This window comes from Dreissena polymorpha, chromosome 16 (assembly GCF_020536995.1).
Source record: "Dreissena polymorpha isolate Duluth1 chromosome 16, UMN_Dpol_1.0, whole genome shotgun sequence".
Lineage (NCBI taxonomy): Eukaryota > Metazoa > Mollusca > Bivalvia > Myida > Dreissenidae > Dreissena > Dreissena polymorpha.
The window spans coordinates 17,087,360-17,099,435 of record NC_068370.1 but is presented as its reverse complement, the minus strand read 5'-3'; the positions used below and the strand labels follow the sequence as shown (position 1 = coordinate 17,099,435).

General features: G+C 33.0%; 1 protein-coding gene across 4 annotated transcripts in view; it reads right to left on the bottom strand.

The window, feature by feature from the left end:
• Positions 1-1,664: 1,664 nt before the first annotated feature.
• The window catches only part of LOC127862545 (uncharacterized), a 12,164-nt gene continuing 1,752 nt past the window's right edge, over positions 1,665-12,076 (bottom strand). For 3 of the 4 annotated variants that reach the window (XM_052401711.1, XM_052401710.1, XM_052401709.1), the window contains exons 3-8: positions 12,043-12,076; positions 10,247-10,360; positions 9,729-9,820; positions 3,387-3,513; positions 3,066-3,203; positions 1,665-2,787 (exon numbers count right to left, since the gene is read on the bottom strand). The exon at positions 12,043-12,076 is cut by the window's right edge and continues 118 nt beyond it. In XM_052401711.1, the coding sequence (XP_052257671.1) occupies positions 2,560-2,787; positions 3,066-3,203; positions 3,387-3,513; positions 9,729-9,820; positions 10,247-10,360; positions 12,043-12,076 (733 nt within the window). In that variant the 3' untranslated portion in view covers positions 1,665-2,559. Of the gene's footprint in view, positions 2,788-3,065; positions 3,204-3,386; positions 3,514-5,268; positions 5,391-9,728; positions 9,821-10,246; positions 10,361-12,042 lie in introns of all 4 variants that reach the window. The other variant, XR_008040673.1, reaches the window with a different exon arrangement.

Genomic DNA, 12,076 nt, shown 5'->3' with positions numbered 1-12,076 from the left:
GCACATCGTCGTAGCTTCTTTTATTTTTTTATTTTTCAAGAAAAATCTCCAAGATAGAATTCTTCGGAATATAAACACATCGGTGTCAATTAGAAGACCGAACGTGTTTGTGATATTTAAAAAAATATATAACACGTGAGCTGTAACTTCAAGTGCTTAAAATGAATTGTCGAAGACATGTAGGCGCTTGTCAAGTCCGTTATGTTTATAAGATTCTTATACATTTACTGTTATTTACTTATTATCTCGACGTTTAAACATTTTGTTTTCAATGTGGTAGTTGTACGATGAACTAACGGTTTGTAAAGTCAGCAGAATGTGCACCATTTTACCATACACATAGTATTATTGTTAGGTATATAAACATTCATACAAAGGTGTTATTTAAAATGTATAAGACAATCCAACGATTGACACTGACTTCTTCTCATAAGCACCATGTTATGTCTATAATTTTTAGAACTTTGTCTTAAGTATGCCAGAAAATACATAAGTAAAACGACCGTTGTTTAAAAATAACCCGTATTTATTGCCCCTAATAATACGTGTTACGATGTGATCTTTAATTATAGCCCGCCGATTTTTAATTATCAGAAACATGTTAATGGTAACCTTATGAAAAATGACATCAAAGCTACGTAGAATCATAAAAAAAACTAAGATTTTCGCTACACTTCTGGAATACAATATCGCTGCACTTCTTGAATACAATTTCGCTACAATTCTGGAATACAATTTCGCCACACTTCTGGAATACAATTTCACAACACTTCTGGTATACCTTTTCGCTACACTTCTGGAATACTATTTTGCTGTACATCTAGCTCACTATTTCACCGACAATTTGACCTATTAATCATATATTGAGTACATAGTATGGGGCACTCCGTGTTTAATCCATAATGTGAAGGGTTTGAAGTGTAAACACTTAACATGAAACAAACGTCCTTACGTAATATGATACTAGACACTCAGCTATTAGGAGAGTCAAGGTTTGGACATAATATTATATATAGTTCGTACCCTGTCCACTATTGTCAGAACCTTTAATATGATAGACTGAAGGTTGGTATAGAGCCATGGTACGTGTGTGCTATTGTTTACCAGAGACCCGAAATATAGAGTAGTAGATACACTTGCACAAGGTCCTTATTTAGCCTTATTATAATTGATGTTAGCTTCTTTTATCACCAGCCCTCGCGCCCTTGTTTTGTTCAATGTAGTAGTGCTTTTTTTAATAGTATAGTTTTACAAATCGACCGGGTGAAAAAGATAGAGCTTCCCGTAGATTACATGGATAAGACTTAACAAATGTCATCAAAAGCTTGGATATGTGAAATCATCTCTCGACGAACTAAGGCAATCTTGGGTTTGTTGCAAACAACATATCGATATAAAAGTGAATGTATATGTGATCTTTTCTGTTCTTGTTTAAACAGAAACAGTAAAACAAAACAAGAACAACCTATTACTACTTCTACTACTTCTACTTATGGTCTACTATTACTACTACTAAATTGGCAGTCTAAATACGCATGTTCATCTAATAAATTAATATTGTACTTGAAATCGGTGTTAAAGCTCATCATTCGGTCTCATATAGGTCAATAGCCTGTGTCATTTCTAATCCAATGGTTGTGACATTCAAAGGCAAACGATGCAACACGTGTTTACATATAATCTATTATCAAGATACCCATACAGCAAAATGTGGATGAAAGGTAAACAATAATGTACAATAAGCTTTTGTTTTCAAGCTTGTTAATGAAATAAATACTAACTGTTAACCTATTTATGCCTAGCGTCTAGAAAAAAATTCCTTGGGAAACAGCGTAGACCCAGATTAGACGCCGCATGATGCTGCGCTGTTTGCTTAAAGGAATTTCTGTAAGAAATATTCTAAATATAGAAATAAATATACTAGACATCCCTAATATTTTAAATACATTGATCCAATTTAGAAGGATGGGAGAGTTCACTAGGCATAAATGGGTTAAATGAACCGCTGTAGTTGACACAAATAAATTTAAAGTATCACACACAATCGTAGAGCGCCGCATACGCATTCAATTAAAGTAAGAAATATACATGCTGCTTAAGAAAATTATTATGAAAAGGTTAGCCACCCTATATTTTGTGATAATTTTAATTTGTATTTAAAAATGAAATACAAAACACGCTATATAGTAGATAACGTTTCTTAAGCGCACAAGGGTGCGTATTTCGGTAACGTACAAGTAAAATTCAATATATTAATTGAACGTATAGTTTGAAATTAATTGATTTACTTTTTCTATAAATGTTCTTTTAAAAAATATTATATACATGTATACGAAACATTATTAATATATTTGGAATGCACCTTAATTTAGCAAGTTATAAACTGACGTGTGTGAGGGACGTTATTTGTATTGTACTAAAACGACCATTTGCATCCAAATAATAGTACAAATACAAGATCAATAGTAAACGACTAAACTCGCTTTAATATAATGTTTGCTATGACTCGATCCTTCAATGATCGTTGTATTTTTTTCATCATTATACTTGCTGTCTGCTTTATATGTGTCCATTTGCATAGTGACGTTCGAGATCTAGTTCCGGAGCGAGAGGTGCCTCCAGTTTGCGCCAAGAAGGTGTGAACGAATCTCCGTTTGGTTTACCATCCTCAAAGTCATAGGGAACCATTCCCGATAATTGTAAAGCTTCTTCCGTGCGTGCAATATCAGGCACAGTATCAGGAAACGGTATCCATGGAGTCTTTGATGTTTGCAATACGCGTACACCCTAAAAATAATTTAATTTTTAAGTAGTTTGACAACTTCGCATGCCATTGTACTTTCATTAAGTCGAATTAATATTATAATCAACCTCATCGATAATGGTTTCATTTTTGTTGAAAATATTATGTAGTAAGCTACAGAAATATTCAGTTAAATGTATATTTGTTGCTGTTTGGCATGATCAATTGACATGAGTAAACATGTGCATTACAATGATCAAAAACATATTCTGTCCACTCCATTAAATAGATGAAACAAAATCTTCGACCAAAGTGCATTTACTTGTGACGACCAGTGTGTCGTTAGGGTCGGCTTTTTATACGCTTCCTGGTGTACTGCTATGTCAACTTCGTTGGCCCATATTGCTGGTGTCATTGAAATGAAAGCCACATAGCGCCACCTACCCGCGTGTTTGCGCTTCTGAAATTTATAGAATTTAAATCCTTTATAAAAACAAACCTCAACAGGATTCGACGCGCATTTCTTTAGATATTTGTAGAATGCATAAAAAAAAAATGAATGTTGAAGTACTAACTATATTTTTTGCGAAATCGAAATCGTATGGTCATAATAAAACTGTTTAGTTTGATGATGATATTTTACCGGAAGAGGTCGAGCATTAGCATGCACCAGTCTGGAATCCCAAAGGGCCATGCCACCTTTGCCAACAGGAACCCTTGTGAGTCGACAGCCCATAGACTTGAAATAATCCACGTCGTCCGGCGCAAAACTGCAATAAGTTTTCCTTCTTACATCGCTACCATTATTCAATCAAATTTATTTCAAAGAATTAAGGAACCAACGGACAATGCCAGCTAAAGAAATAAACGACCATTGAGAAAATTAAGAGTTTTATAAATATAAATTAATTTAACAATAGTATAATCACTATAACAATTATTCCAGGAACGTCTATGTTTAAGTATATGGATGTGATATCATTATTAACCGAACTGTTTTTATTATTTTTTAAATTTTAACATGTTCGTGTATACTTGAAAAGCTAATACGTGAACATTTCACACATTAGTGGATATTTAAAATCCTACATCTATAATATAAATGGGCGTGTTCATTTTTAATATGAACAATGTTGTTTAAGGCTGGATCTGTGAACTAGGAATAATTTGAGTATATTTAAAAAAGAACAATACTTAATTGTCTCTTTGTACAAACTGTAGTTGACGAATGTTTCTGCAGAGTATTGAATTAGATGAATTGTCAATGTTATACAGTTAAACCTTATATTTCTAAATAGATTTTTTACAATGTGTGTAATGTTAATCAACGCATGCACATTACTTAACATACTTTTATACAAATTAAAAATTACTTTGCTAAAGTATTTTAGTCATCATATAAGGTAATGTACCTGAGTGCATGAACGATTATTTTGGCTTTATTTTATATGTGCTATTATAAACATTATACCTATCGATTTAATTCCACCAATACATACTGTATTCTACAATCAAATACAAAATAACTATATCAGCTTTTATATCTTTCTGGTTCGGTATAAGATTAATAGCCTATGACCTATTATGTAGGTAATCATCTATCATGTTTGTATACAAATGACCAAGGGCTTCTGGTGACCTTATTTATTTATTTTTCAGAGCTTACATAACCTGAAAAGGTGATCATTGATAAACATCGTTGTTAAGCATCAACAATACACTCCTTCTTTTAGTTCCTATCACTGTTAGGAACGCAGATAAAAAAGTATACAGAACATGTATAGGAAAATATCACACAATTTTACTATGATGTAGCATTTTAACTTTAAATTTGTTAAAATCGCGCATATATAAATTTACGTGTCAAGTGAATACCCATCAAAACTTTCAAAAAATTTATTGTTAATGTCATATTACAAAACAGCAGATGGCGTTATTCAATTGTTAATGTTCTATTCAGTTACTGTACATATATGTCAAAACTGATCTTAAATATAAATAATTGATATTATGAAATAATAAGTAAATTTAAAACAAAGTCATTGATTGATGTATTTGCTATTGGGATTGGAGCTTATTACAATGGTTTTTGGACAGTTGTTATTTTGTGAATATAATTCTGTGACAATAGAGAAATGACAATATTCTTTCCAGCTCATAACATCACGCCTATTTTTCTCCGTTGTAATAAAATATTTTAATCACACATTATATGTGCTGTCAACGAAAGGAATTGTGAATTATTGTATTAAAACAAAATCAAAGTAATCATGTATATCTTTTAACTTACTGTGCTTTAGGATATTGTTAACTTCGCTGATAAATATAAAGTGTATTCGTTAAATCAGCACATTTACAATTTATTAGTCAAATTGTACAATATCTTTGTTTATTTTTGACGATGCTGCTTTAGAGAAGCAGCTCGTCTAAGTTATCATACCATAAAAAAAATCTTCACAATGGCGACCTTTGTAAAAGACCGAGCCAGTCCGGTTGAGTTAGCTAACTTTTCTCAATTGGCATACCTCGCTGATTATCCTTGATAAAGGTAAAGGCAGCTTGGTTCCCGTCCTCTTTCAAATTTATCGAGGGTTCGGGACAGGAGCCAGGCACGAAACTGTCAGGTGGCACTTCAAACGCTGTGACGCTGGGAAAACCCCAAATGTAGTTATTTTTAGATTTGATCGAGAATGTAGCCCACCGCCTAGTTTCGTTGAATGGGTCAAATTCCCCACGGGTACTACGTCCCCGTACCCCCAAACAAAATTTCGTACCCATTTTTGTTCGTACCAATTTTTTTTTCGTACCCAATTGTTTTTCGTACCCCAATTTTTTTCGTACCCAAATTTTTTTCATACCCAAATTTTTTTCGTGCCCAATTTGTTTTCGTACCCTATTGTTTTCGTACCCACATTTGTTGGCATAATTTTTTCGTACCCAAAATGTTCGTACCGAAATTGTTTTTCGTACCCACATACACAATTGTGGTGATGTAGATAAACTTAAATTGATGCTTTTATATCCATCCTTTTTAAAAGCATCGTCACTTATATTGCCTCTTGATAATATATAAAGGAACATAAGCTAATTCATCGTAAGTTTACTAACCATTCAACTTAACCAGTCTTAATTGATTGCAGGTAAGGTAACTACTCAATTTAACAAAAATGTTAACATATAACAAAAACACTTTGTTGCTCGATGTCATGACATCTCAATCGGACGTATATATGATAATATTCAGTATGCGTTAATGATACATGAAAGCACTACAAGTAGGGACCAGGTCGACAATTACAAGGTCTTACAATAGCAAGGTCTCACGAGATCTATGGCCTAATTAATGGTGGAACATTTTCCTTCATTACACTTATTGCAGCGCTCAATATTTGCTCGCCACTTTCAAGCGCTCGTTAAGCAGTTATAGTTTCTGATAAATTTGCAAAGCCGTATTGATGTTTTATATATACTTAATCTTGTATAAATTATTGATAGTACCTCGCACAATCTGATCTTTTTGGCGCATTTCAAAGATTTGGTGTTCGAAACCATTCTCTTTTGATTTCCACTATTTGATGAAAATGTCATTTGTGACATTTTTTAATTTAGTTTTTTATTCATGAACCAGGTATCTGATTTTGTGTGTGTATTAACAACGTGTAATGGTATCACTATTATTGACTCCAATATTTCTTCTTTAAGAGTACTTTATGCTGATGCATGTATAAACCTAGCAGGAGATTTAAACGCACGCACAAAAAATTCATTAGATTATATACCTGATGATAATGTGAATAACATTTTTAACACAGAGGCTGATTTTAACACGGATCCTTTTGATCGCACACGTAATAATAAAGACTCTGAACGATATAACAATTTTGGGAAAACACTCGTTGAACTTTGTTGTACGCAAGGTATGCATATTTTAAATGGGCGTAGCAACGATGATTTTTTAGGAAACTTTACATGTCTTACATATAATGGCGCTAGTGTTGTTGATTACCATGTTGTATCCACTGAGCTATTTTCTCATATTACTTATTTTTGCGTGGAGATGAGGGACGAGTCTGATCATATGCCTATTAGCTCTAAAATAGTTTTAGGCAAAAAGAAAATTATTCGTGCTAACTTCGTCAATCAATATTACTTAAATAACGGTATGGAAGATTATCCAAAAATAGAAAAGTATAAATGGAAAGACGCGCACAAGCAAGATTTCCTGACAGTATTTGAAAACAGTTTTAACATTCAACATTCGCAAATATTGGAATCAATCGCGTGCACGGATATTGACGAAGCGATCGATAAAATATTAAATTTATTCAAATACGCTGCATCCGATATGAAGGTTAATTATAAAACAAACTATCTTAATGAAAAGGCCAGTTCAGTAAATCAGCCGTGGTGGGATAGAGAATGTAACGCGGCTAAACAAACGAAGTACGCAGCATTAAGAAGATTCCGGTTAAGCAATGATATATCGGACTTTCAATACTATATATCACTCCGTAGAGGGTTTAACAATATGTGCTCTGCCAAAAAACAAGCGTATCAAACGACGAAACGGAACGAATTGGTTTTATCGCGTACAAAACCAGAATTGTTCTGGAAAATAATAACAGGTAGTAATAAGACGAACAACAAAGTTTCTTGTAATATAGCTCCATTAGCATGGTACGATTATTTTAAAAGCCTTCTTTGTAAAGACAATCAACCAAGTCTAAATGATATAAACCTAGAGGTTAACGAAACTGAAGAGGATCAAGATCAAATTTTAAACACAGAAATCACTAACGAAGAAATAATAAAAAGTATTTCAAAACTCAAAGATGGAAAATCGCAAGGGACCGATGGCCTTGGGGTGGAATTTTATAAAAGTACGATGCATCTGATAACACCTTTATTTCGCGATTTATTTAATAAGATTCTCAATACAGGATTTTTCCCAAATACTTAGCGGGATAGTATAATTGTGCCGGTATATAAGTCAGGCGCTACAGATGACCCCTCTAATTATAGAGGTATATCTTTAATTAATGTAATGTATAAAATATTCTCCAATATCGTATACAACAGAATATGCAAATGGGCAGATTTAAACAATAAAATAGCGGAATCACAAGCCGGTTTTCGCAAGGGATATTCAACCATTGATAATTTATTTACTCTTCAAAGCATGGTTCAAAAATATACGTGCTAACCTGGTGGTAGGTTTTATGTGCTTTACGTCGATTTTCAAAAAGCATTTGATAGTTTGATTATTCATAAACTATTTACAACTATGTGTAAAAATGGTGTTAGAGGGAAGCTTTTTCAAGTATTAAAATCCATGTATTCAAATCTACGCGGATGTGTACGGATAAATGATAAAAAAGTCACGCAAAACTTCAATTGTAACATCGGTACTAGGCAAGGGGACGTAGCCAGTACAATAATTTTTGATTTATACATGAACAAGTTGTCTACCTTTCTAAAATCTAAAGTTCATAGGGGTATTTTTATCACCGAAGACATTTCCGATATAATTTGCATTCTTTTTGCCGATGACGTTGCGAGCTGCGCTGATACTGCGATCGAGCTACAATCACAATTAAACTCTATATCGGAATTTTGTGAAAATACTGGTATGACAATTAACCTACAAAAGACGGAAATCATTGTTTTTAGGAACGGAGGTCCGCTAAGATCATACGAACATTGGGTCTTTAAAAATAATCCCGTAAATGTCACATCTGTATATAAATACATGGGTCTCCTTTTAACACCTAAATAATCATGGAGAAAAGCGAAAGAAAAACTTGCAGCCCAAGCCCGTAAATCTATTATTGCTATTAAATCATACCAAAGTAACTTTAGATATTTTTCATACACTGAATATTTTAAATTGTTTGATTCAATGGTAAAACCTATACTTACATATGGCTCTGAGATTTATGGAATAGAATTCTCAGACATTCTCGAAAAAGTACAAATCGAGTATTGTAAATATTTTCTTGGTGTAAATAAATCTGTAAATGATAGCATTGTACTAGGAGAATGTGGTAGATTACCTCTGTGTATAGAACATCATGTTAAATGCGTTAAATATTGGTGTAAATTGATTAGTATGACAGATGATCGATATCCTAGAAATTGTTATATTATGTTAAAGCGACATGACGAAATCGGAAGAACTATTTGGGTGAATTCTGTAAAAAATATTTTGTACCGATATGGATTTGGTTATGTTTGGATTAGTCAAGAGATAGGAAACGTTGAATTATTCTTAATGTCATTTAAACAAAGATTGATTGATTGTAATTCACAGAACTGGATTGAAACTATAGGAAATTCATCAAGATGTGATACTTACAAACAATTTAAATCTATGAAAAATCCCAGAAAAATATTTGTTTATCGACATACCATTTTATGTTCGAAAGTCAGTTGCTAGATTCTGTTGTTCAAGCCATAAATAAGCAATTGAAACTGGTCGGCATTTAGAAATTTCAAGAGAACACCAAATATGTACATATTGTTCCGTCTATTTTAATAATGTATGTATTGAAGATGAGTTTCGTGTATTTTTTAAATGTCCCAGTTTCAACCAAGAAAGGCAAATGTTTATCTTTTCATGGTACAATGGTGAACAAAATTTCCTAAATTTTTGCAATCTTATGCAAATTTCTGATGAAAGTAAATTAAAAAGCATAGCCTTTTTTATAACTGAAATAATGAAAAAGAAAGATGTAGAACAAAATTGATGTTCAAACTTGATGTAATCACAACTCAAAAATAATAATATGTTGTTACTTATATATGCTGTATTTTGGGCCGGTGGCCTTTATTTACGAAATAAACTTTTTGTCTTGTCTTGTTTTAATTGTCATAAATACAGCGCCCATGAAAATGAATTTTTTACGGACATGACATGTGCACATGTGCTTATTTCTTATGTGTTAACTTTAAATATTCAATCAACGTGTAATCGTTGCAACAATACCTATAATAGAATCCCATTTTACGCGCCCTTTCCGCCTTTTCCGGATACTCGTCGAATCGTTTCAGGATGTGTTTATGGGAGCCTTCCATGACCTGTTTTATATACATATACGAGTCGCGTTCTGAAAAAACTGGGCCTAATGCATGCGCGTAAAGTGTCATCCCAGATAAGCCTGTGCAATTCGCACAGGCTAATCAGGGACGACACTTTCCGTCTAAACTTGATTTTCGGTAAGGAGGGAATTCCTTGAAACTAAAAATACCATAAAAGCTGAAAGTGTAGTCCCTGATAAGTCTGTGCGGACAGCACAGGCTAATCTGGGATGACACTTTGCGCACATGCATTAAACCCAGTTTTCTCAGAACTCGACATACACTATAAATAAATTAAATTTTTAATAAAAATATATGCTTCGTTACTCATGCACGCAAAGTTGTAGCTAACTTGATACATTCATTTCAAAGTGTAGTTAGCCTTTTAAAACAGATATATAACTTGTAAGTTAAATAAGTTCCCACCAGAAATGTCCAATCGTTTTTCGTCTGCTCTTCGAGATAAAGCGCTCCCTGGTAAGCATGCAACCCAATCCGCGATGGCGTCACATCCACGTGTAACCAATACCCGTCTGGTTTCTTAAACAATTATAAAAAATATTGATAGCACACAAAAATGGGCTTTCTGGAGGCCTTAAAAAAGACTCGGAATACAAACACATGGAAAAAAAATAACAAAAATGCACTAATTTAAAAACGTAAAACAAAAAAGAACTATTACTACAAGACTTTAATTGCTTGGTCGCCAAGACTCTAAAGTGTTATAGCTCTATTGCAGTACTCTGAAATTAACGCATAACAATGGTTGAACGTGTTTCCTCCGCAAAAATTATATGAATGTTACTGGTGAAAAACACATCTTGAATGCTTTAATCAATATTTTACTGATATATCTTATACTGTAGATAACATAGCAAACTATATCACGCCAAAAATTCTAATAGGAGATAATTTTGAGTTTGTATCTACTTCTTTTAAATTATAAAGCCAATTATACATATATAAGACATATTTTAAAGAAATGAATCACGTGAGTACATGCTCAGCTCTTGCCGGATGGATTCACTAGTACAACTATAAATACCACCACTATTACTACTACTACTACAACAACTACTACTACTACTACTACTACTACTACTACTACTACTACTACTACTACTACTACTACTACTACTACTACTACTACTACTACTACTACGAATACTACTACGAATACTACTACTCACTAGTACTAGTACTACGACTACTACGACTACTACTACTACTACTTCTACTACTACTACGAACTACTTACTTCTACTACTACTACTACTTACTACTACTACTACTACGCTACTACTATTACTACTACTACTACTACTTCTACTACTACTACTACTACTACTACTACTACTACTACTACTACTACTACTACTACTGACTACTACTACTACTACTACTACTACGACTGCTACTACTACTACAACTACTACTACTGCTACTTTCTTCTTCTTTTTCTTCTTTTTCTACTACTACAACTACTACTACTACAACTACTACTTCTACTACTACCTACTACTACTACGACCTACTACTACTACTACTACACTACTACTACTACTACTACTACTACTACTACTACTACTACTACTACTACTACTACTACTGACTACTACTACTTACTACTACTACTATACTACTACTTCTACTACTACTACTATACTACTACTTCTACTACTACTACTACTACTACTACTACTACTACTACTACTACTACTACTACTACTACTACTACTACTATTACTACTACTACTACTATTACTACTTCTACTACTATTACTACTACATTACTACTACTACTACTACTAACTACTACTACTACTACACTACTACTAACTACTACTACTAACTACTACGACTACTACATTACTACTACTACTATTACTACTACTACTACTACTACTACTACTACTACTACTACTACTACTACTACTATTACTACTTCTACGACTATTACTACTAACATTACTACTACTACTACTACTACTACTACTACTACTACTACTACTACTACTACTACTACTACTACTACTACTACTACTACTATTACTACTACTACTATTACTACTACTACTACTACTACTGCTACTACTACTACTTTTACTACTATCAATACTTTCATTGCTATTGTTTTTGTTTGTATTTTTACCAAAAGTTTCTCCTGATAATGCTTCTAATGATAATGTCTATCCATATAAGATTTAGAAAACACATTTTACTTGAAATTCTTCAACGCCGTCTTCCGGTGGTCTC